This window comes from Sus scrofa, chromosome 17 (assembly GCF_000003025.6).
Source record: "Sus scrofa isolate TJ Tabasco breed Duroc chromosome 17, Sscrofa11.1, whole genome shotgun sequence".
Taxonomy (NCBI): domain Eukaryota; kingdom Metazoa; phylum Chordata; class Mammalia; order Artiodactyla; family Suidae; genus Sus; species Sus scrofa.
Window position 1 is genome coordinate 50613788 of NC_010459.5, and position 26843 is coordinate 50640630.

Consider the following 26843-nt stretch of genomic DNA (forward strand, 5'->3'; position numbering starts at 1 on the left):
TCCAGCGCTCTGTGGACCCAGTGCATTCGTACTGTCCCGGCTCCGGTTGGTACATGTGGAACTGATCTTGCAGACCCTTTGGTGTCTAATCCCCATCCTCCCTTAGCAGCAGGAACATCCCCCAGTCAGCTCCGCGGCAGTTGGACTCTTGGGTCCTGTTTGTTGGACCTTCATGTCTAGGAATAGTCAAGGTTGGAAGAGTCTTCAGCAGCATGATGTTGATCCAGCCTCTGGAATCACACAGCCTTGGGTTTGAGCTCAGAACTCCAGCACGTCCTATCACGTGAAAACTCACCCATCCTCTTGGAGCCTCGGTCTCCGCATCAGGGAATAGCACCAGCTTCATGGGATAGTTATAAGGATTAAATGAGATAGCACCTGAAAATTCCCCACACAGGGCCTGCCTGGCTCGGCGGAGCCACTTAGAGGCGGCCCTTTCAAACTCGAGATTCTATAAATAGGAAGAAAGGCTTCCCAGAAACCAGTGGGGAATTGAAAGCAGGGTCAGGCGTTGGGGGAGGAGAAGAAAGGGACTTGAGGGGGAAAAGGAAACACGGGGTTCCTCTGCAGCTCTGGGGTGTGCCCGGGGTTCTCTCCGGACATTTCTCTGTTGTGGGTAACGTCCTGTAAGTTGAGGGATGTACCATCCCTGGCCTCTACTCACCAGATGCCAGTAGCACACCTGCCCCACTTTGGGACAACCTAGTATTCCCTGGGAGCGAAGTCAAACCCACTTGAGAACCGCAGGTCTAAAACTAACCAAGCCTCCCAGCAAAACTGGGATAATGGCATGCTAATATCAGCCTTGGGTGGCAGCGGTACAGATTGTGGTTATTTATGATGTGTTTATTGAGCATTTATTATGTGCCAGTGGCTGTGCTGATGCTTGGCACTCATCAGCTCATCTAATCCTCAAGCCCAGCCCCCTTGCCACTGCTATCCTTATGCTCACTGTACAGATGAAGGAGCTGCAAACCTCTCTTTCCTTCAAATGCAAACTCAACTAACATCTTCCAAAGGCTTGTTACGTGCCAGGACTTAGGGAGGTACTGTACGTATACACTCTCACTGATTTTGAGTGGATTCAACCAAACGGGAGGCATCAGCCGGAAATGGAAGGGTGAAAACAAGGGAGGATCCAGGACGTATTTCTTCCTCTCTCTGTCTCCAACGACATCTTCAGCAGCTGCTATGTCTTACATCTGTGATTTCAGCTCCTGCTTCAGAGGTCCTGGCTGGGGCTGCCTGGCAAAGCTTCCGGTAGGTGGCCCAGGCTCCAATGCCACCGTTAACACTAATTCCTACCTTTCCTCCTCCTTCTGCAAGGTGGCAGCCTCTTCTGCTATGGTTCATCACAGGCTGCCTAATATGCTCTGATTGGCTTCCCAGCTCTTCCATCACCCACATAACCAATTCCTAGGATTATATTCCCTCAGTTTGAAAACCTAGAGGTGTTGCTGCTTCTCCAACTGGGCTCTGACTGCTACATGCAGGATTTGGTTTCCTCTTCCATCAGAAGATGAAACTTCCATGCTCTTCCATCAGAATGATGAGCTCTTGGCAACACATGAGGTATATCTCTTAAGTATGAGAACACTCTGTTTCAGAAATGCATTAGTCAAGACTCTTTTGATTGCAAGTGACGGAAAACCCAACTCTAAATGGTTTAAGCTAAAAAGGGAATTTATTAGCTTATGTAACTCAAAAGTCCAGGGGATGTACTGGTTTCAGGCACAGTTTGATCCAGGGACTCCAATGCTCTTGTCAGCATATCTCCTTCTCTAGCTCTCCTCTCCTCATGTTAACTCCATTCTTAGGTAAGTTCTTTCCTTGTGTAGCAAAGGATGGTTCTAGCAGCAACAAGCTTGCATCCTTCCAGCTTAACAACATCAGCAGAAAGAAAGCCCTCCATCTCAATATTTTCTACTGAAGCCCTAAGGAGGATTCTTGTTGATCCAGCTTGGATCACATGCCCATTCCTGAGCCAATTATTGTGACAAGGAAGATAAGATACTGTGTTATATATTGAACCTCTATAGCTGGAGGGTGTGGTCAGCATCCCCAAACCACAGGGTCCAAGAATGGGAATGAGATGGTCCCTAAGGATGATGGGCTGTTATTATCAAATGTCTGCAAATGTGCACTGTCTATATCCCATGTGATTTACTCAGTGGAGACACAAAACGAAGTAGTTGATCAGGAGGGGTAGAAGATTTGGAATCAGAAGAACTTGTTTAAATGACAGGGTCACAGTTCCTGTCGTGGCTCAGGGGAAATGAATCTGACTGGCATCCATGAGGACGCAGGTTCAATCCCTGGCCTCACCCAGTGAGTTGGGGATCTGGTGTTGCCGTGAGCTTTGGTAGAGGTTGCACACACAGCTCAGATTTGGTGTGGCTGTGGCTATGGCTCTGGCAGCTGTAGCTCTGTAGCCTGGGAACCTCCATATGCCACGGTTGCCGCCCTAAAAAGACAAGTAAATAAATAAATGCCAGGGTCTCCATGCACCCTTGGGTGTGGAATTTTACCACAGTTTTCTAATGTATAAAATTCAACAGCAATAATAACCACAAATATTTATCCAATGGCAATTATGTGCCAGGCACTGGCATAAGCTCTAGGAATACAGAAGCAAAGAAAGCAAATCAGGGTTAAGGAGTTCCTGTCGTGGCGCAGTGGTTAACGAATCCGACTGGGAACCATGAAGTTGCGGGTTCCATCCCTGGACTTGCTCAATGGGTTAAAGATCTGGCATTGCTGTGAGCTGTGGTGTAGGTCACAGATCCTGCATTGCTGTAGCTCTGGTGTAGGCCAGCAGCTACAGCTCCAATTAGACCCCTAGCCTGGAAACCTCCATATGCTGTGGGTGCGGCCCTAAAAAGACAAAAGACCAAAAAAAAAAAAAGGGGGTTAATGTCTCCCACGGCGCACATATAATTGTAAGAAATACATGAGATGCTTTGTGTGAAACCCGTCACCAAGCCCCGACACATACCAGGCCATAAGGAAGTGCTGGTTGAACTGAAATTTGAATAAAAGAGAGAAAGGCCCATATACACTGTGAACTACTGTGACAAAGGCCATGAGTAAGTATCCAGCGGCTGTTCTCCCCTTCCTTCTGAGTTAGGCACACAGCTGTCTGGAATCAGACTACATTTCCCAGTCTTCCCTGCAGCCAGCCATGTGACTAAGTTTGACCAATGGGACGTATGTGGAAACTTTAGTGGTGGGGTGTGGATAATGGTGGGAATGGGGATGGGGGAAGTTCTTTTTTTTTTTTAGGGCCACACCCACGATGTATAGAAGTTCCCAGGCTAGTGGGTGAATCAGAGCTGCAGTTGCCGGCCAACACCACAGCCACAGCCACGCCAGATCTGAGCTGCCTCGGCGACCTACACCACAGCTCATGGCAATGCCGGATCCTTAACCCACTAAGCAAGGCCAGGCATCAGACCCGCATCCCACTGAGCCACAACAGGAACTCCCTCGGAGGTGTTCTTAAAGGGAGAAGCCATGCACCTACACACTCCTGGCTCTTCTCTGGTACCTGAAATGTGACACATGGTAAGGCAGATAACCGGGGCCACAAAGTGTTAACTATGGAATCTTCCCCGTCTTTAGGGGTAAAAACTCATCTCTTGAAGTCATCTGCAGATATTGCCCTGTTCTCTCCTCCTCGTTAGAGCAAAAGCTCCTCAGAGTTTATATTCTCTCTCAGATTTCTCTCCACTCAATCATGACCTGTGAGTAGCTCGATCCCACAGTCCCTCATCCAACTTGGACCACCCAGCAGCATGTGACACGGTGGCTTACCCCCTCCTTTTAAAATCTGAAATGTAGTAAAATATACAGAACATAAAATTTGCTATTTCAGCTGTGTTTAAGTCTACAGTACAGTGGCATTACCGTTCATTCATATTGTTGTGCAACCATCACCACCATCTAGCTGCAGAACCTTTTCATCTTCCCAAACTGAAACGTGGTACCCATTAAACTCTAACTCCCCAGTCCTCTCTCCCCCAGCCTCTGGCAACCAGCATCCTACTTTCTGTCTCTAAGAGTTTCACTATTCGAAGTACCTCAGCGAAGTGGAATCATATAGTATTTGTCCTTTTGTGTCTGGTTTATTTCACTTAGTATAATGTCTTAAAGTTTTATCCATGTTGTTGAGTGTATCAAAATTTCATTCCTTGGAGTTCTCATCATGGTGCAGCAGAAACAAATCTGACCAGGAACCACGAGGTTGTGGGTTTGATCCCTGGCCTCACTCAGTGGGTTAAGGATCTGGCATTGCTGTGGCTGTGGTGTAGGCTGGCAACAACAGCTCTGACTGGACCCCTAGCCTGGGAACCTCCATATGCCCGCAGGTGTGGCCCTAAAAAAGACAAAAGACAAAAAAAAAGTCCCTTTTTAAGGCTGAATAATCTTCCATTGTATGTCTAAATCACATTTCGTTTATCTACTTATCTGTCAATGGCCGTTTGGATTGCTTCCACCTTATGGCCACTGTGAATAATGCTGCCATGAACATGGGTGTCTAAATATCCATTTGAGTTCCCTGTTTCAATTCTTTGGAGTACATACTCAGAAGTGGAACTGCTGGATCACATGGTAATTCTATATTTAATCTTTTGAGGAAATTCTATACTGTCTTCTAGTGGCTGAACCATGGTACATTCCTACGCAATGCTCAAGGGTTTCAATTTCTCCACATTCTCACCACTCATTATTTCCTACTTTTCTAAAAAAAAAAAAAAGCTTTATATACCATGAAATCACTTACAATTCTATTTTATAATTTTGCTTGTTGTACAATTCAATGGTTTTTGTAAAACTTACAGAGCTCTGCAGTCATCACAATTCAATTTCAAAATATTTTCATCACCTTAAAAAGATCCCTCAAACCCATTTGTAGTCACTCCCATTCCTGCTAAACCACTAAGCTACTAACTGTGTCTACATGTTTGCCTTTTCTGGACATTTATTTCAATGCATCATAGTCCTCATGTTGTAAATGTATCAGTATTTTTTTTCCTTTGAGTTGCAAATACTATTCTATTCTATGGATATATCACATTTCATTTATCTATTCACTATCAAGGGGCTAGAATGCATCTGCCCTTTTCACCTTTTTTATTATGGTAAAACCTATGTAATATAAAATTTGTCACTTTAAGCATACAATTCAATGGCATTGTAATGTTGTACTGCCATCATCGCTGTCTATTTCCAATTTTTCATCACTCAAAACACTCTGTTATTGTTATTAAAAAATAATTCCCCCTTGTCCTCTCCCTCCCAACCCCTAGTAATCTCTTCTCTATTTTCTGTCTCTATGAAATTACATATTTGATATATTTCATATAAGCTGAATCATACCATGTTTGTCCTTTTGCATCCAGATTCTCTCATTTAGCATGTTTTCAAGATTTGTTTACATCGTAGCATGTATCAGTACTTCATTCTTTTTTATAAAATAATATTCCATTGTATGATACCACATTTTAATACATTCATCAGTTGATGGACATTTAGGTTGTTTCAATTCAGCTATTGTGAATAGTGCTACTAAGAACATTCTTGTACATAATTCCGTGTACCTTGTTTTTAGTTCTTTTGAGTATATGCCTTGGAGTAGAAGGGGTTGGGTTATATGCAATTGGATATTTTCTGCTTCGGGGACTGTGCTGGGTGTGGTGGGACAATGGTTCCCAGGCTCTGGGATTTTTCAAGGCCAGTAAAAATTCTTTAAGATAAAACAAATGACTTGGAGCCTTACAAAAGATGGTCTCTTTTTTACATTGCCAAGTAAAGACTTTGAAGATAAAAGGAAATTTAAGATATATTTTCATCATTACTTCACAAAGAATATTTTAACCAGCACCACCCTCTCAAAAAAGGGAAAAAGATGTACATATTTGAATAAACAGCAGTTGTTTAAGTTCATAAAAATTTCACTACATTGCTGTTATCCCCAAAGTACCATGAATTGGTGAAAAAAAGAAAAACAAAAAAAACAAAGAAAATCCTGCACATTGTCTAGCCAGGCTGTGTGTGTTTGGGGGGGGGGAATGTTGGGTACCCCAGCTCTAGAAAAAAAGTGTTTGTTGCCCTGCAAATCTTCAGACTCCAAAAAAAAAAAAAAAAAAAACAGGATAATTACTTTAATCGAGGCACAAGCAACAAGAGAATCCAGAGACAGAAATTAGTTTTGACTGCGGGAAAACCAGGTGGGGAGCAGAGATCTGAGCGGGCAGAGATGAATTCTATGCACCCATAAGTCTGGGAGATAATTTTTACCAGACCAGAGAAAATCTGCAATTCCTAGAGTCTTGGTACCTTTAGGAGCAGAGATTCTATTGCCAAATAATCTCTTCCAGTCGGGGCATTCATGAAAACAGTGGGAGGGTTTGGTCTTGTCTCTTCTGAGAACCATCACCTCTGATAGGATCCAGCTTGGAAATTAGCCTTAAAGTGCCTGCCACCCAGGGAAGGTTTGAGAGGGAAGCAGCAGCACTTGCCTGACTCCAGGAGGGTTAGGAGCCATGTGGGGTCCCGGCACCATCAAGAAGAAATAAAAGGTACCTGGGGCAGCAGACTTCAGAGGGCTGGGCTCCGGAAGACCCTGAGGCCCCCCACCCCCCCTTCCTAAAACCCTCTGGAGAATTCGGGGGATGGGGCATTCAGGGACATTATAGCTGAATTCGTGGGGAGGAATCATTATTAACTCTCCAGGCTTACAATGCACGGCTGGGAGCACAGAAATGAGAAAAGGTCGCAAAAGAGAAGGTCACAGATGAGAGACGGAGGTCGTACGGAGTATAGGACAAAAGCATCAGTGTAGCAGAACCAAACTTGGCTGATATTCACACAAGAGAGGCAATGAAAATTAAGTCCTCAGACTGTAAATGGGCTCATGGAAAACTGCAGTGAGGGAGATTTTTTTTTTTTTTTTCCTGATTAGCTCTGGGGGATAAAATCAGCCAGTACCAAACTCACCCATGACAGAGCTATCGCATGTTCTTTTGGTGCCAAGGTAGCGCTAGAATGACTCTCAGGCAAGATGAGGAAGCCAAAGCCTTTTCCCTCCTTAACTTCAGGGGGCTGTGGAATAGGATCAGGTGGTGGGTCTATCGCAACTGCCTGAGCATTGGCGCCCTCTGATGGACAATAGATAAATTGCATTAAGGTTGACGATGGAGGTGGGGTGAAGCGTCTTCTCTCCCTTTCATGAAAAGGAAAATACTGCGTTTTGGGGTAGGCTGGCATTGCTTAAGGTGAATGTCCATTGGAAGGTGTCATCTTGAAATTGGGGCGTCTATAACAACCTTCTCCTTATGAAACCACTTTTCCCTGTGTTCCCTGGCTTGGTAAATGCCTAACTGGTTTCCCAAACAAGAAACCTGGGGTTGGTCCTAGACTCTCTACTCTCCCCCATCCTCACGTTCAAATAGTTCCTGAGACCTCATCATTTAACCATCTACATTTGTCTTGAAGCTGCCTGCATTTACCAACCCCTATCGACGAGAAAACAGAGGAAGTTTTCCTGTTTTGAATATTCCCTCTTAGCCTCTTTCCCTCTGTCATCAAGTTATTTTTGATTAAATAACTGCTCTGGTTATTGCACTGCAGAACAAATCACCTCCAGACTCAGTGGCTTGGAGTTCCTGTTGTGGCTCAGGAAATTAAGAATCTGACTAATATCCATGAGGATGAGGGTTCCATCCCTGACCTCGCTCAGTGGGTTGGGGATCTGGCATTGCCATGAGCTATGGTGCAAGTCGTAGATGAAGCTCAGATCCCGTGGTGCTGTGGCTGTGGTGTAGGCTGGAAGCGGTAGCTCTGATTCAACCCCTAGCCTGGGAATTTCCATATGCCACAGGTGCAGCCCTAAAAAAGCAAAAGATAAATAAAACAACTCAGTGGCTTAAAACAGCCAACATTCAGCAACGCTCATGGTTTCTGTGGGTCAGGAATTCAGTAAGGGTGTGGTTTGGCAGTTCTGGCTGGAAATTTCTTCTGTGATTGCAGCCTGATGGTGACTAGACCTGGGACAGCAGGAGCCTGAGCAGCTGGGAGGGTGCGGGGCCCAGCATCTCTCTCTCTCCGCCTGGACTCTCCAGATGGGGTGCTTGGGCTTCTTCACAGCATGGTGGACCGAGGGCAGTGTGCCTGGTTACATGACAACTGAGGGCACAAGCTCAAGTGTTTCCATGAGCAAAGTGAAAACGGAACCACTATTTATGATCTAGCCTCAAAAATACACAGCATCACTTCTGTTCTACTCTATTAGTTGATGTGGTATCAAAAGCCCACCAGGTGTGTCAAGGGTTGGGGAACCTGACCTCACCTCTCAAGGCGAGGAGTGTCAAAGAATGTGTGGACTTGTTTTAAACCTGCCACAACTCATTCTTGGTGAAAAATTAAAATACGACCCAAATAAGGCTTCCACCACCTCCCCCCGCCTTAATTTCCGTGTTGTCTATTTCTCCACATTAGAAACCAAGCGAAATGAGGGCGAGGACTTGGGCATTCTATTCACTGCAGTGGCCCCAGTGCCTAGAACAGGGTGTGAGAACTACCGGGTGATGGAACAGAAGAAAATATCTGCAGAGAGGATGAGCTCAGCTCTCGGAGCCTCGCAGCCTGGATTCAAATCCCAGCGCTCATGTGAAACTGTGTGTAACTTTGGATAAGAAACCTCATAAAGCCTTAGTTTTCTCTTCTGTGAGAAGGAGGTACTGTTACTATACACCTCCTGGGGTAGTTTTGAGTTAATTTAAGCAAAGCGCTTAGAATAGCCTGTAACTTGTGGGAAGTATCATGTGTATTAGCCACTATCAGCCCTGGTCAGTATCCAGTTCCGACAACAGCAGCATCCCTTCCAGAATCTTCTTTTAGTGTAATTTCTGCTCCCCTATTATCCCTCATCTCCCACTTATTTTCTGACCCTGTGTCTCTAGTCTTCTGATTAGGGTCATAAAAGACCCCTCCTCATTCTGGTAAAGACCCTTTTCTGCTTAAGGGAGCAAGAGTGAGTGTATTGATTAGGTTTGGTTGCACACATCAGAAAAACACCAAATGAGTGAGTTAAACAAGCTAGACAATTTTCTCTTTGTGAAGAAACTACAGAGGTCAGCAGTCCCGGGCTTTAGAGACCCAGCATCTTGATGCTGTCTTGGTGTTCCCGCTCCATTTAACACATGGCTTCATGGTCTAAACTAGCCGCTCAAGCTCCAGCCACTGCATCTACATTCTGACCAGGATGGAAGAAGAGAGGCTGAAGGAGCCCATTTCTCTTCCTTTTAAGGAGGCCTCCTAGAAGTCTCACCTAATACCTTTGTTTATCTCTCATGGCCAGAACTTAATCGCAAGACTACACGTAGGTACGAGAAAGGCAGGGGTGGATGGTCTTTAGCTGAGCAGTTAGGTATCCAACTAAAAACAGAGAGGAAGGAAAGAATGACCATTGGGTAGCCTCCTAGAAATCTCTACCTTGGTCTTGCTGTGTCCAACCAAGAGCCTTACAAGGAAGAGCGGGCTCAGCCCGTGGCCACAGAAGATCAAGGGATCCTGACACTATCTAGCACAGTGATCTACTGGTTCTCTTCTCAATTCTCTCTAATTGCCTTTTCTAAATTCTTTTTTCCATTCCTGTTTTTCTTGAATGCCCACTGTTATTCCCTTGATTCCAAGTCCCTCATCTTTCTGCTCTATTTTCTTCTCTCTCTCTCTCTCTCTCTTTTTTTTTTTTTTTGCTTTTTAGGGCCACACTCATGGCATATGGAAGTTTCCAGTCTAGGGTCCCAGTCAGAGCTACAGCTGCCGACCTACACCACAGCCACAGCAACTGGGGATCCGAGCCATGTCTGCGACCTACACCACAGCTCACAGCAATGCTGGCTCCCCAACCCACTGAGCAAGGCCAGGGATTGAACTCACATCCTCGTGGATACTAGTCAGATTCACTTCTGCTCTGCCACGACTCCTTTCTGCTCTACTTCTTTTTTTTTTTTTTTTTTTTTTTTTTTTGTCTTTTGTTGTTGTTGCTATTTCTTGGGCCGCTCCCGCGGCATATGGAGGTTCCCAGGCTGGGGATCGAATCAGAGCTGTAGCCACCAGCCTACGCCAGAGCCACAGCAACGCGGGATCCGTGCCGCGTCTGCAACCTACACCACAGCTCACGGCAACGCCGGATCATTAACCCACTGAGCAAGGGCAGGGACTGAACCCGCAACCTCATGGTTCCTAGTCGGATTCGTTAACCACTGCGCCACGACGGGAACTCCCTTTTCTGCTCTATTTCTATGCAATAGGTCCAACCCCATCTAGCCTCCACGCCTTCTGCCTGCAGCCCCTTTTACCTGGAAGGGCCGTCTTTGTCCCTCTGGCTTATCTAAAGCTTGCCTGTGGGGAACACGTGCCATGCCTTTGACCACTCTGTCTGAGTTTGGGGGATTTCCCACCTAAAGAGTAGAAAGCAGAGGAGTTCCTGTTGTGGTTCAGAGGGTTACAAACCCGACTAGTATCCATGAGGATTGGGGTTCAATCCCCGGCCTCGCTCAGTGGGATAAGGATCTGGCATTACTATGAGCTGTGGTGTAAGTTGCAGACACGACTTGGATCCCATGTTGCTGTGGCTGTGGGAGAGGCCAGCAGCTGCAGCTCCAATCCAACCCCTAGCCTGGGAACTTCCACATGTCGCAGGTATGGCCCTAAAAAGCAAAAAAAAAAAAAAAGTTGAAAGCAGAGCCAGGTCTGATGTCTCCTTGCAGCAAGGGGCTGGCAGATGGCCAGCTACCCCTGCACAGGTCCTCAACTTGGAGGTGAATGACTCGAGGAAGCCCCACCTAAGAGTAAGAGTAGCAGAGAAGCCTGCAGTTTGCAGAAGTGGGAGTCCTGAAAATGGCATCCCATACCCAGCCTTGGCCATGTGGCCTATACCCCAGGGTGGTGGCAGTAGGGTTGGGTCGTTCCGGGGTAGCCCAGCAGTGAAATGCAGACTTTGCATCTAGCTGCAGAGCCTCCAAACCTGATTTTCTGGCCCTTCCAGGTTTCTATCCGCTTCTTGGTATATTTTAATGATACCCTTTTTGCTTATATTATCTAGAGAGAATGCTCTTGTTCGCCATTCAGAACTTTGTCTGATATACTGGGTATTATGTCTGGGTATTAGTTTCCTCTGGCTGCTGTAACAAATTGCCACAAACCTAGTGGGTTAAAGTACCACAAACTGATTATAGTTCTGGAGTCCAGAAGTCTGAAATGGGTCTCAGTGGGTCAACTTCAAGGTGCCAGCAGGGCTGTGGTCCTTTCTGGAGGTTCTAAGGGAGAATCTATTTTCTTCCCTATTCCAAATTCTGGAGGCAGCCCACATCCCTTGGCTTGTGGTCCTCGCCCATCTCCAAAGCCAGTGGGATAAGGATCTGGCATTACTATGAGCTATTCTATTATCACATCTCCCTTCTCTGGTGCTGATGCTTCCATCTCCCTCTTTCACTTTTAAGGACCCCTTGTTATTTGATTCAACCCACACAGATGATCCAGAATACTCTTCCCATCTCAAGATCCTTATTTTAACACCCTCTGCAAAGACCCTTTGGCCATGTAAGGTAACATTTCCAGGGGCCAGAGATCAGCCCGTTGGGGGAGGGGTATCTTTGAAGGGCCACCAGCCTGTCTATCACAGTTGGCTTCCCCAGGAGCTCAGTCTGAGATAAGGCTTCGGATGCACGTGGTTCATGTGAGAAGCACCAGTAGGACAGAGGGGAAGGGAGACACAGGAGGGAAGGCTGCCATGACAGGGTGTGTGGCCAGAGCTGTCTGTTCATCACTGGGTGACTTTCCTCAGGGTGTCAACACTGTCACTTCTGGTCTGCCCTAGGCTCAGCCACACATCAGTGTCCAGGGAGAGCACGCAGGCCAAGAGCCTGGCATATTTAAAAACAAAAAATACTGGGAGTTCCCGTTGCGGCTCAGTATACCTGACTAGTATATAAGGATGCAGATGTGGTCCCTGGCCCTGCTCAGTGGGTTAAGGACCCACCGTTGCCATGAGTTGCAGTATAGATTGCAGACGTGGTTTGGATCCCATGTTGCTGTGGCTGTGGTGTAGGCTGGCTGCTGCAGCTCCAATGTGACCCCTAGCCTGGGAACTTCCATATCCCGCAAGTGTAACCTTAAAACATAAAACAAAAAACAAACAAACAGAAAAACAGCATGTTGCAGTTGTGTCAATGTCCCAGCTATGTGCCCTGGGCACTCACCTCTCCTGGCTGCAGGAGGCTGCTTCCCATAAGGGGCTCAGCCAGCCAGGGTGCAGAACATAGTGTCAATGCTGACACCCCTAGAAGCAGCCCTTAGGCGATGACAGGTGGGAACTGGGTGAATGGATGCCGGCTGACTGCCCCCTCCCTTGGCTGGGATGAGGCTGAGGCTCACCTACCCTGGCTCCGGGATTCTCCACTGGGATGGAGCCCCAGACGCCCTCAGTGGCAACTGGCTAGATTATCACCCTGCCTGGGCTGCATCCCCATCCCCTGCTGCTGTGTCCTGGGATCACCCCAAACACACTCAGATCCTTGTCTTGGGGTCCTCTCCTCAGGGAGCCCAAACCAAGATCCAGGGAACAACAACAAACAAACAACACAAACCCCACACCTGTAGTGTCTCACATATTTCCACCAGATGGATGGGTGAACACTCTTTAGTGCAGCTGGACACGTGGACACAAACAGAATACAATTGCCGTATACATCACCTCCTGGGGAGAGAATCTCAAAAGTCTCCATTTCAGGCTTTTTCCAAAAGATGAGGCCCCAACTAAATGGTGCTTCTGCCTCAGGCCCCCTCCCCAGGCCTGCTGACAGGCACCGAGGAGGCCGCCTTTGCGTTTTGCCTTAAAGTAAACATGGAAAATAAACGTTGCTTCCAGGGGAGCTGTGATACACAGAGGCACTGTGGGAGCAGGGGGCGGGTCACCCAGCACGGCTGGGCTTATAAAGAGGCTGTGTGTGCTGGGAAGAAACCAGACTGGCAGCTGGGAAGGCCGACTTGCAGGCCCGGCCGCAGGGGCCTTAAATAACTAGTGCTTGTTACCAAGTTGAGACATTACTCAGAGGAAAGCAGGAGGCAAAGCAGACAGGGCTGGGGGCCAGCCTCATCCGATGGGTCGGTTGTAAGAGGTAGGGAACTGAAAATCAAACATGCTTACTTCTATCTCATGTAAAAGTCAATGGACAATACCCCTGAACTGGCATGGCATCCCAGAATTGGCATGACTCTCTAGAATACCAGGAGCCCAGGTGCCTTCTCTCTCATTGCTCTGTTGAGAAAAACTCCTCTTCCCAAGATTGCCTCATGGGTCCAATATGGCTGCTGAGCAAAACAGGCCTGGGAGTAGGCTGGCTAGATAAAATGCAGTATATCTAGTTAAATTTAAATTTCAGGTAGACAGCAAATAATTTAAAAAATGTAACTGTGGGCATTTCCTTGTGGCCTAGAGGTTAAGGGTCTGGTGTTGTCACTGCTGCAGCTCGGGTCACTGCTGTGGTGTGGGTCTGATCCCTGGCCCAGGAACTTCTGCCTGGGGCAGGTGCAGCCAAAATATACACATAAAACTATGTCCCAGTTGTTGCATGGGACCTATTTCTACTAAGAAAAGGATTTGTTTATCTGAAACTTGAATGTAACTGCTGCAACGAATTACCACCAGTTTAGCGGCTTGAAGCAACGCAGATTTATTCTCACACAGCTTTGGAGGTCAGAAGTGGATCAGCGGAAATGGATTTGCAGGATGGTGTTCCGGTGGAGGCACTAAGGGCACTTGTTTCTCTGTGTTTTCCAGCTTCTAGAGATGCTGTTCCTTGACTGTGGCCCCACCGTCCCTCCATCCTCCGCTTCCATCTTCACATGTCCCTCTTATAAGGACTCATGACCATACTGAGCCAACAAGATAATCCAGTATGGTTTTCCCATCTCAAATCCCTTAACTTAATCACATCTGCAAAGTCCCTTTGGCCTCTCGCATAACACATTCACTGGGGTTAAGAGGTGGGTATATCAGGGAAATGACAATTAAACAACAACAAAAAAAGAGGTGGGTATCTTTGGGGACCATTATCACACCTCCATGGATACACAGAAGCCGCCACCCCAAATAACTTGGTGATTACAAGATTAGGTTCTGAGAGTTCCCCTTGTGGCGCTGCGGAAACGAATCTGACTAGGAACCATGAGGTTGTGGGTTTGATCCCTGGCCTCGCTCAGTGGGTTAAGGATCTGGCGTTGCGGTGGGCTGTGGTGTAGGTTGCAGACTCAGCTCAGATCTGGTGGCTGCTGTGGCTGTGATGTAGGCTGGTGGCTACAGCTCCGATTAGACCCCTAGCCTGGGAACCTCCATATGCCACGGGTGCTGCCCTATAAAGACAAAAAGAAAAAGAAAAAAAACAAGATTAAGTTCTGTGGCCCCCAGTCCAGCCACCTTCCTTCCTTCCTTCCTTCCTTCATCCCATAAATAGTTACTGAGCACGTCCTCTGTGCTCTGGGCATAGAGCCGGGTGCGAGACAGACAATGTCTCCACCACCTTCCCGGATGTTCACTCTACCTCTGTCAACTTTCATAGAAAAGGAATCTTCCTACACACATAATTTCTTTTGAAAAGATAATGACCTAATAATGATGAAACAAAAGGAAAGTGATATATAATTTGCAGACTTTATTTTAAAATATAAATGTCATGTGGCTGTGGTGTGGGCTGGCGGCTACAGCTCCGATTAGACCCCTAGCCTATATGGACTAGAATTTCCAGATGCACTGGGTGCGGCCCTAAAAAGACAACAACAACAACAACAAATATGCACACACACACACACACACACACACACACATATATATATATATATATATATATCAGGCACAATTATACTAAGAGATACAGTAAATATCTTAATTAAAAAGAAAGTTAATCAATTATATAAATTAATTATATTAAATATATGATTATAAGATTATAAATAAATTTTATATAAATACATAAAGTTAATTGATTTGTATATACATTAATTATATCTAAATAAAGCAGCCAGCTGCTGGAACCTAAAAGTCAAGTGCCCTGGATTATGAAGGCTACAGATACAGGGGTGCCATTGTGGCAACTCAAAGACCACGGTTGGCATAAATAATGCTGATGTGGTTTTGAAATGGTGAACAGCACTCCACAACATTCCAGACAAAACACAGTCTTCCCTTGAAGTACAATCACAGTTGCATTCCTGGAAAATTCGATATATATTGAAACTGTACCCAAAACGCTTTGTGTTTACATGTAAAACAGATGTAGGTTCTAGGTCCAGATCATTGTCAATAGGTCTTTCAAGAGTTCCCATTGTGGTGCAGCAGGAACAAACCCAACTAGTATCCATGAGGATCCAGGTTTGATCTCTGGCCTCACTCAGTGGGTTAAGGATCCAGCGTTGCCATGAGTGGTCATAGACGTAGCTCGGATCCCATGTTGCTGTGGCTGTGGGGTAGGCTGGCAGCTGTAGCTCTGATTCGACCCCTAGCCTGGGAACTTCCATATGCCACAGGTGCGGCCTTATAAAGCAAAAAAGAAAAAAGTAAAAAAAAATTTTTTAAAAAAAGGTTTTTCATGTCCAGGAATGTCTAGTCCAGCCACGTGGGACACGTGTAATACTTTGGTATCTGGGATTGCCCAGCTCTCTGCAGTCAAGCATTTCTGCTCCCCCGACCATGACAAAAAAACACTCCCCCCACAAAATTTCAAAAATGTCCCTGGGTGTGATACTTCCTTCATGGAGACACAGCGATGGAGAGGAACAGAGGTGCATAAGCCAAGCCCTTGAAGGCAACAAAAAGGAATCCGGGGTGGCCGCAGAGTCCTGACCTGAGGAAAGGGGGAGGGAGAGGCAGGCAGAGAAGTTGGCCACAGTGAGATACTCAGATTCAATTCCAAGGGTGATGGGGAGCCACCGGAGGGTGTCAGCAGCGGAATGACATGGCTGAACCTTATCATGGCAGGTGGCTCCAAACATCTGTTACTCAGTGGGCTGCACTGTTTCTTCTGAGTTTCACACATTCGTTCATTCACTCATTCGTTCAGCACATGAGGACTGAGGAACATCTCAGAGATGTATGTACTGCTGTGTAACACACTACCCCCAAATGTAGTGGCTTAAAATGACAATCAATTGTTGTTTCTGCTAACCTGTGGGTTGGCGGGTCAGTTCTTCCGCTGGTCTCACCAGCTGTGAAATTCAGCTGGTAGATTGGCTGGGACTGGGCTCGGCTGGGAGCACTGGGATAATGGGCTTTTCTCTCCATGTGCTATTTCTTCTAGTTGCTTCTGCACATCTAAAAGCCTCAAGATCCCTTGGTTCTGGGAGAGCTCACCCTTCTTTCCACCATAATCTATTGGTCAAGGCAAGTCACGGGGGGTGGAGAAATAGACTTCACTTCTCGACAGGAGGAGCTGCAAAGCTACACGACAGCAATGGAATTTATGGCCATCAAACCTCTCCCTTGCTTTGGACCAGGCCCTGGGGATGCAGCCTGTCCCTCTGCAGCCCACACCGGAGGCAGAGGACAAAACAAATCAACAGTGAAAAAGGTCAGAATGTGCTGTAGGGAGAGAGGGCCTCCCTGAGATTCTTGAGCTGAGACCTGTGCATTGGAGTGTGTCTGTGTCACAAGTTTCCGAGATTCCAAGACACTGTCCTTGCAAAAGACACTGTTCTTGCAGGAGCCCAACAGCATGGCAGCTCCCTTGGAGCAGGTGGGCCGCATGAAAGGAAGGGCACGGGCAGACAGGACCAAGGGTGTGGTGCTATCAGTGGCAGTGGCGGGGAGTGGAGGGTGCCCCTGGGGCCAGAATACCTGTCTCCTTACCCTCACTGGCAGGCTGTGTGACACTGGCCATCTCTGTTTCTTCCCTTTCTGATGCCCCCTGCCCCCAAATGCCCCCCTGCCTCACACACTGCACTGGGAGGAACCACAGCTTTATGAAAATAGATGGACACACTCCACGGGGAGGTGCAGTCAGAGTGGTTTTTCCCAGCAGCATCATGCACAGATGTGGCACCAGAAGCACAGACGTTCACTGGACTGGATACCAGGACTCAGCTCTATTCCAGTGATGGGAGGGTTGAATGGAAGACAAGTGGTTGTCTTGCCACGGGGGTGGCGAAATCCTGTTTTGGGAGTGTGCATGAATACACCTCCTTTATTTATTTATTTATTTATTTATTTATTTATTTATTTATTTTTGTCTTTTTAAGGCCACACTCATGGCATACGGAGGTCCCCGGGCTAGGGGTCAAATTGGAGCTGTAGCTGCTGGCCTACAGCCCCAGCCACAGCAATGCGGGATCTGAGCTGTGTCTGCGACCTACGCCACAGCCCACCGCAATGCCAGATCCTTAACCCGCTGAGCGAGGCCAGGGGTCGAACCCAGGTCCTCATAGATACTAGTTGTTGAGCGCTGAGCCACGACGGGAACTCCAATACACCTCCTTTTAATCTCCCTCCCTTCCTCCAGCCCTTTCCCTCCACCCCTTCCTTTGTGCTCTCCCTCTCCCAGGCTGTTTTCTTATCTTTCTCACCTCCTTCCCTTCACCTCCCTCCCACACCATCTCTTTTTCCATTCTATTCCTCAGCCCCCTCCTCCTAAGCTCCCCTTCTTCCTGCCTCTCCTCTCTTCTTCCCCCGCCCCGCGCTTCTCCTGAACCCTCCCCTTCCCCCGCCTCTCTCCCCATCTCCACCTCCCTTCCCCCGCCCCAATTTCTCCCCGACCTTGGAGCCTCCCCTCCTCACCATCTCACCTGCTCTTCCAACCCCCTAGCTTCCTCTTTCCTCCTCACCTCCTCTGACTCCCTTATTGCCTCTCTTCTTTACCTCCTCACCTTCCAACTTTTCCCCTGCCTTCCTCCACTATTAGCCCCACCGCCTCGCCCACCTGGGCCCGCCCCGCCCCGCCCCCAGCCATAGGCCCCGCCCTCTAGGGGGTCACGGGGTCCACGGACGCAGCCGCGGCCCCGCCAGTCACGTAGTCACGTGATGCGCTCCAACATGGCGGCGCCGTGGGGCCGCGGCGTCGCTTCCTGACTGGGCGGTGCGGACGGACGCGGCTGGTGCCGTCCTGGACGCCGGGCCCGCTGCCTCGCTCGCCCGCCCGCCCGCTTGCGCCGCTCGCCCGCGGGGCTGCCAGCCCCCGCCGGGCCGGGGCCATGCAGGAGAGCCAGACCAAGAGCATGTTCGTGTCTCGGGCCCTGGAGAAGATTCTAGCCGACAAGGAGGTGAAGCGGCCCCAGCACTCCCAGCTGCGCAGGGCCTGCCAGGTGGCGCTCGGTGGGTGAGCCGCCCCGGCCCGGCCCCCGCGCCGGCCTCCCCACACCGGCCGTTACCCCACCCGGCCTTCTGGGCGTCACTTCCCCCTGACCCTGAATCCTACCTTCCTGGCCTCCTCATTATACCCCCAGGGGAAACTGATGCCCCGGTAGCTCGAGACTGGCCCAAGGTCACCTAGCAAGTTGGTGACAGCCAGGGCTGGGTCTCCAGGGTCCCAGCCCAGGGTTTTTGCCACGACTTCTTGCCCTCCTGTTTCCTGTTCCTTCCCTCACCACCCGCAGAAGCAGCAGCCCTTGCTCTAAGTTTTTTCTTTACCTGGGTTTTGCTGGTTCGAGTTCCCCCATGTAAGCAGAGCAGGTGGAAAGAGCTGCCCAACTAGTTTAGGGAAACCCCTGAGACCTGCTTTGAAAGTGCCCAAATGATGAATGTTTTCCTTTCATTTGAGGATCGCCCATAACTCCCTCCAGAAGGCAATGTAGAGGGTTATCCTGCACCTCCCAGGTATCGTGGTGTGCAAAGGATCTGCTCATTCCGGGCGGTCCGGTAAAATAGAGGGTCTGTGAGGACAGAAATATTTGTCTTTTATTCACCGCTGGATCCCCTGCACCCACAACAGTGCCTAGCACACAGTAGATGCTGATTGTATGGACCCACAGATTACTGAAAGAGGGAGAGAACTCTGATTCATAGCTTGTTGAAAACCTTGATGATTGATTCCAACATCAACATCTTTTAGTTTCAGTCATTCAGCATATATTTATCAAATGCCCACCTTGTGTAGCAAGATACAGTGGGGTACTATACAGACAAGGTATTTGGCCTTAAAAGAGCTTAGACTTTAATCGGTGAGACTAAGTAAATTTAAAAATTATCAGACATTTTTGAATACTAAGTACTTTTGTAAAAGTAACTTTTAAGGAATTACTTTTGTAAAAGTAAAAGAAAAGAGCAAGATGTGATCAAGAGGCAGTCGGAGGATTGCTTTTCATAGGGTCCTCAAGAAAGTAATCCTTTCTGAGGAGGTGACATTTGGGCCAAGTATTGGAAGGCAGGAGGTGTCCACCATGTGGAATTTCAGAAAAAGAGAGTTCTAGGCAGTGAGAATCTACACCTTTGACAGGAATTGGCTTCACAGTAATTCACCACACCACTACTTGTGGTTTGGAATCTGTAAAAATACCTGGTTTCCCTAACAGTTAATTAAGTCAATGGAAAGTCTAATTTTCTGTCACAGGGTTTGTGACATCACCCTTCTCCCTTCCTTCGGTGAAGGGTACTCTGGAGTGTTCTCTGGGGGCCTAGGAATGGGGTTGTGAACTTTGCACTTCTCTGGGAAGAAGTCCATAGCTTTCATCAGATTCTCAGAAGGGTCTGAGACTTCCTCAAGGATCAGGTACTGTTGAGACAAAGGTGGTTGTTGCTGAGATGATCTGGAAACAGATGCTAGTCCTGTGAAATTCAGGATCAGTGCGAGAAATTTCCTTTCTTTTTTGCTTTATAAGGCCGCACCCATGGCGTATGGAAGTTCCCAGGCTAGGGGTCGAATTGGAGCTGCAGCTGCCAGCCTACACCACAGCCACAGCAATGCAGGCTCCAATTCACGTCTGGGACCTACACCACAGCTTATGGCAATGCCAAATCCTTAACCCACTGAGCGAGGCCAAAGATCAAACCTGCATTCTCATGATTACTAGTTACCACTGAGCCACAACAGGAACTCCTAGCTGGAGCAATTCTCTGAGATTTAGATTGGTAAAGCTTTTTTACTGAGAAAAGCAAGGCTAACTGTTGGACATTGTTTTATCAGGAATGCAGGGTGAGCGCTACAAAGCAGTTTGTTAGTTACACAAAAGCCTGATACTTAAAACTCCACTTTGACATCTGCTTGCATTCTGTCCTCTCCGTATTACTTTAAGAGCATTGTTGTGGAAGTTTCAAAATATTTATTTGGCAGAAAAATTTCTACTCCCTCTTAAGAAAACTTAACATCAAATTTTCAACAAGTTGTATATCACAATTTTGGAACCTACTTATAAAATGGTCATATGGGTCATAAAGGGCCTTAACATTGAAAGTTTATTGGTTATTTTTGGATTCTTTATTCAGAGGCTCCTGTTTTTCTAACCCAAATTGTGGGATGAACATGCATTGTTTCAGTGGTGAAATGCAAGAAATAGCCTATATTGAAAATACAAATTCTATGTTAAAAATATTTTTCTTGCCAAATAATATAGACAATTTAAATAAAATATCCCATGTAATGTTATTTAAAAAAAAAAAAAAAAGAGTGTATAAAGGAAGTAATTTGACCACAGGTTAATTGAATAGATTGTCGTGGTGGCTCATCCTCATCAAATTGAGTAAGTATAAGGGAATCTGTGTGATGTGTTGCGTTAAACAGGCCATCTTTTTTTTAAGAGAGTACTTATGTGGCATTGCTGTTACGTCAGAATGACTGCTTTGACTTATAAACAGAAGAAAACATATACCACAGCGTCTGGTGATCTTTCACTCTGCATCTCAAGGCCGAGTTTTGTGTTTGGTGAAAGTAACTGAAACAAGCCTGTATGCCATGTGGCTGGTATTTTAGAGCTTGCTCTGTGTAGATACCATTTTGATAAGAGGTACAGTAAAATGACCGCTCAGAGTTGAAATGCTTGAGTGATAGGAGCACTTGCAGGAAACAGCTTCCGTAACCCTCCACCAGTTGTAGTATATTAGGGGGAGAGGATCAGGAATGCAGGGGCCCAATAGTACAGCGGTTAGAAGTGTGTGCTCTGGGCTCGAGACTGCCTGGAATCCCTTGCCTTCTTCTTGTTGTCTTTGTGATCTTGGACAGATCTTATACCTTCTTGATAAGGTTATTCTAAAGGCAAAGTTAGTTGACATGTGCAGAAAACTTCACATGTGATAGGTGCTGTAAAGACTTGCTCTCTTGTTTATTTTAAGCCGCGACAGTCCGCAGAAACTATAAGCACCCTGGCTTAATGTTCATAATTTATGTTGGTTCCTCATTCAGCAGTGACTTACTGCTCTGTTTGGTGTGTAGAGGCAATAAATAATGTAATTACTCGACCAAAAGGCTGTGTTTATTGGAATATTAACTTGCTAAGCTCTGTGAAGACAGAAGCTATCCCTTGTAAAAGCAGATGAGCCGAGTGAAACTGAATGCCAGATGCATGGGCAGGGTCTGCCCAGTTAGAAGATCACGACCTTCTGGGCTTTACTGAGAAATCAGAAGAGCCTGTGAGAGTATTCTTCACCCAAGGATGTTGTCGCTCTTTACCTTGTTAGTGAAGTTTTGATAGAGAGTAATAATCTTGAACCTTTCAGCCCTCCAGTTGGGGTACATAATTACATATTTAAACCTCCCTTTCATAACTGTCTTATTTAAGAGCCATCCTCTCCCATTGATCTCTTTAAATTATATTTCTGGTCTTAAACTCCATGAAGTTTGGAGACTTGACCAGGATAATCTGAGTGTTTTTAAATGGTATGGTCTGGAAATCTGGAAAACTTTAGCCGAATTGTTCTAACACTCATTCTCGTATATATGATAAGAGATGTGGTATCTTATTTAATAACTCAGTACCCACAAAGTGCTAGGAAATGGCTGAGTGCTTTGTGATTGCTAGCTGTCATTAAACATACCTGGGTTTTTCATATGGCATTGAGTGACTTAAAAAAAAATAGACTTTATTTTTTAGAGAAGTTTGGGTACACAACAAAATTGCAGGGGAGGTACGGAGAATTCCCACATACCCTCGCCTCCACACATGCGTAGACTCTCCGTTACCAGCATCCCTCACAGAGTGTCACATTTATGTAATGATGAACCTAACATCGGTCCATCATTATCACCCAACTGAGTGACTTTTTAAAATCCCATGTTATGTAACAACTACACTATATCAACCATGCACTAAGCATTCCTATGTTCCAGGCATGGTGCCGTAATGCTTTACATGCAGTTTAGTTCTTCCTATTATTATCCTCATTGAGTCCTAGAGAAGTTGGCGAGTGTAACCCAGCCAATAAGCAAGGGAGCCAGGATGGGAACACTGGCTGCCTGGGGCAGAGCCCCCCATCTTAACGATTGCTACCGTTATTTCTCCATATGAAAGTTCTTATACAATCAATATTCAGTGGCGTCTTAATGATTATATCGCAGTGAAGTTTCTATGCAGTGATGTTTTGGTGAGGTTCCAGTAAGTAAAGAGACCATGTTTTTTGTAGCTGAACTTCGAGATGGAGTATCTAGAAGCCTCTAATCAAAAGATCACAGCTTTTTCTCTTGCAGCTTTTTACTGCATGTGTCTTTGGTTTAATTTAGGTACTAACAGGAAGAAAGAAATGGGAGTAGGGTGCTGGTTTCCCACAGCTTCATTTAAATTATTAAACCTCTCTGATTTATACCCTCTGGAGTTGTGACATGGAACTGGTGTCCATCTTTGGGTACAGCAGGCAAAGGGAAAACAAGGAACAGAGAGCAGCTTGCCCACATCTGCACAGCCAGGTGGAAAACAGCTAGAACACATAGCTGACATATAAATCATAAAATCCACTTAGAGATTTGCTACTCTGTTTAATAAACAGGATTTAGAGACCTGGGAATCATTGGTGATCTTAGCCTGAGCTGTTTTGGTGGCATGATGAAGGTGAAAGCCAGACGGAAGTGGGCTGAGGCCTGAGTGGGAGATAAGGAAATGGATGGTGAACTCTTTCCCAAAGTTTGGCTGTGCTCTGAAGGGGAGGGGGGAGATGAGGATCATGAGAGTTTTTGGTTTTTTCTTTTTTTTTTTTTTAAGGGTGGAAAAGATTCCAACCTCCCTGACAGCAGTTAAGGATCTGGCATGGTCACTGTGGTGGCTCGGGTTCGGCCCTTGGCCCAAGAACTTCTGCATGCCACGGGTGCAGCCAAAAAAAAAGAAAAAAGAAAAAGACTTGAACTTGTTGAACTGTCGTTCGGAAGAAGTCTCTTAGGGGAGTACTTTCATAAATTTTAGTTGTCTATTAATATGCAAAAACAGCATTCACCAGTCTCATGCCCATATAATATATGGTAAATTGCTTTTTTCTCCATATGATGTTGTTCTCACTTTGATGTGCTCAGAATAACTCTTCTCACCATTAGGAAGACCCCAAGTGCAAAATTTTAAAAATATCCCTGAGTTGTCATAAGACAAGGCTTTCAGTTAAAATACAGAATGAGACCCTTAATTAGCAAATTCTGGCATTTTGATTAGATGGTTTGTTTTATGAGTGCTGTAGATTATAAAAATTTTGAGAAATAATGGGACTCAGGACCCTGACATTGCTTTTTGTTGAAAAGCTTTATGATGATCTACAGGTGGAGGTCATCTGTCTAAAAGCAACACTAAAAATTGGATTTTGATTATTGAAAAGCGTGTATTTATTGGTTTGGCAGAAAATTCATTGGGAGCTGCATTTGAAACTTTGCTTATTGATTAATGTTGTGATCCTAGATTATAATTTAGCTTCTTGGAGCCTGGATTTCCTGGGATGAGAAAGGTGATCAGACGTGTCATAGGATTGTTTTAAAGGTTACGTGAACTAATGCAAGAAAGTAAGTGACACAGTACCTGGCACCTAGCAATTGACCTACTAAAACTCAGAGGCATTGGTGACCATGTTTAAAAGAGAAGGAACTGAATGCTTATTCTTCTCTGTCTTATTTTTGGGTTTATGGATGTCTTTGCTGGTCCCTGACTTTTCGACACCGGTGAGGCAAATAGAGTTCTGTCCTGTGCTTGTAAACCTTAGGAAAGCCTCTGTAAGCAGTGCTGGGAGAAACAGTAAGACCGTTCTTTATGGAAAAGAGCAAACTTGTGAAAACGTGTACTTAATCAGCGAGTACATGGAGTCCCCTGTATAAATAGCTCAGGACCATATTTAGTTCTTACCATTTTCACCAGGCTTAGGAGACCTGCCAGGAAAATAACTTGACTTTCTTTCTAGCCAGGTTATCTTAGAAAATCCTTAAATGTTTGCTAATTCATTCCTGGAGTTGTCCTGTAAGAAGCTTCTTTGGGTTTACTGTCTTGGTTGTAAATGAATCTTTTAGCTTTTTTATTGGGTATTTCGTTAGGTTTTATAGATTTGTGGGGAGAACAACCTTCTTGTGCTAAGACCTAAAATTCTTAAATTTTTTCTCATTTCTCAGTCGTGGTCAGTGCATACTTGTTCTCTCTACAGTCCTTTGTTCTGTTGACTAAACCAGGCTGACACTCATTCAGAAGATATTTATTTGGGTGTAATACCTGGTTTCATGATGTAAGGAAAACAGAGACCCTGTTCTCATGAAGTTTGCAATTAATGGAGAAGAAGGGTGCTAGTCAAACAATCATGTCCTCTTGAGTCCTACTAACAACCTGACAAGCCCTATGAAGGAGAGACACCTGTCCCACAAGGGGAGTGTACAAAGGGCTGAGGGAAAGCTTCCCTGAGTAAGTCTTGAGAACTGAATGATAAATAAGAATTAAATAGGTTAGGGTGAGAGGCATCTTGGTATCCTGAGGGAGAAACAGCATATGCAAAGGTCCTGTGGCAGAGAGAAATACAGTTATTACAGAAACTAAAAGATACCACTGCCTATGAATCTATAGTTACCTCAGAAATATTTTAAAGTTATGGAGTTCCCGTCATGGCGCAGTGGTTAACAAATCCAACTAGGAACCATGACGTTGCAGGTTCGATCCCTGGCTTGGCTCAGTGGGTTAAGGATCTGGCGTTGCCGTGAGCTGTGGTGTAGGTCACAGATGCGGCTCGGATCTCACATTGCTGTGGCTGTGGCGTAGGCTGGTGGCTACAGCTCCGATTAGACCCCTAGCCTGGGAACCTCCTTATTGCCACAGGTGCGGCCCTAAAAAGACAAAAGACAAATAAATAAATAAGGTAAGAGAGACTTGAACTTGTTTAAATGTCACTGGGAAGGGAGCCAGTTGAGGGACTGGTTAAGTAATGCAAGAAAGAGAAAGGACAGTTGATTCACTCAACACGTATTGAGTGCCTGCTCTGCCTGGAAATTCCTGTATGCTAGGAGTTCAGCGGTGAGCAGACAGACCAAAGTCTCTGTTGTCACAGAGTTTATATTCGGTTGGGGCAGATGGATAATAAGTGAACTGATACAAAGTGTGTCAAAGATGGTAAATACCATGATGGAAGTCTAGAAAAATCAGTGTGAGGTGGAAAAAATAGAGTAGGTAAGGCAATCCAGAATCACAAGGAGGGTGGCAGGGAAGGCCCCTCTGAAGAGGTGACATTTGAACTGTCATCTGAGGGAAGTGAGGAAGTGGGCCTTGTGGATATCTGGGGAAAGGCAGGCATTCCCAGCAGCTGAAGATCAAGTGCAAAGGCCCTGAAACAGGAACTGGCAACAAATAAGCTGGGGGCGGCGTGCTAGGAGGTGAGGTCAGAGGGATAGCAGGGGGCCAGATCTTCTAGAGCTTTGGAGGCCAAGGTCAAGATTAAGGATTTCACCCTGTGTGTGATGGGAAGCCAGTGGAGTTTTGAGCAAAGGAGCAGATGTTATCAGATTTACATTATAATGGTTGTGGATAATCTATTTGAGCAGATGTCATCTGATCTACATTTTAAGGAAATCCTTCTGGCTGCTGAGTAGAGAAAGATGTGGGGTAGAAGGAATGGTAAGGGCTGAGGCAGTGACACCAGTTAAGAAAGAGGCTGTCAGTCCAGGTGGGAGATGGTGGGGGCCTGGCCTAGGGTAACAGCGTGGCCCAGCATGGTGAGAAGTGATCAGATTGCAGATGAGACGAGAGCATGGAGTTCCTGAGAAGGCAGGGAGGGATGCAGATGTGGAGAGGCTGGACGCTACCTTTTCCAGCAGGAGAGAGTGAGGGTGGGTCCAGAAAAAGGTCAGTTTGTCGATGGGCTAACCGGAAGTTGAGAGAGTCACTTGTGGTGGCTTCTAATTTCTGCATGAAAGAGGAGGCTGCTCCATCAGTGGTGAGTGAAGAGGAGAGGTGCTGGTCCCAAGGGAGAGTCCGGTATTTGAGGAGCCTAGAGAAATGTGCCATAGTCATTGTGGAGAGTTAGAGAAGGCGGGACTTAACTGGCAGTATTTAGGGTTCCGTTGTGATTGGTGACTAGGGGCTTTATATAAAGACCTGTCCACTGAGCCTGTTGTCAGAAGTCTGGTCGTTAGATGGAGGGAGGCAGGTCTGAAGCAGATGGTCATATAATCTAAGTTTGGGATTTTGCCAAAAGTTAAGACTAAAGGTCAGAGAGTCAAGCCTATTGTTTGCCTGTCATTCAGATAACAATCCTGCTAATGGGATCCATCCTGGAAAATGAAGAAAGGGGAAAGCTGACAGGTGGCCTTGTCAAGTCTGACAGCCAAAGAAGGGTCCTACTGGGAGCAGTTAGTAGGTCGGCTGGAAGGAAAGGAGGTTGCGGCAGAGATCAGGCAGGAGCTGGAAGTGGCCCAGTTCCAGATGGA

General features: G+C 46.3%; 1 protein-coding gene across 2 annotated transcripts in view; it reads left to right on the top strand.

The window, feature by feature from the left end:
* The window catches only part of ARFGEF2 (ADP ribosylation factor guanine nucleotide exchange factor 2), a 100410-nt gene continuing 91623 nt past the window's right edge, over nt 18057-26843 (top strand). Inside the window, exon 1 of one of the 2 annotated variants that reach the window (XM_003483981.4) lies at nt 18057-18364. In XM_003483981.4, coding sequence (XP_003484029.1) covers nt 18244-18364 — 121 coding nt within the window. In that variant the 5' untranslated portion in view covers nt 18057-18243. The remainder of the gene's footprint in view (nt 18365-26843) is intronic. The other variant, XM_005654245.3, reaches the window with a different exon arrangement.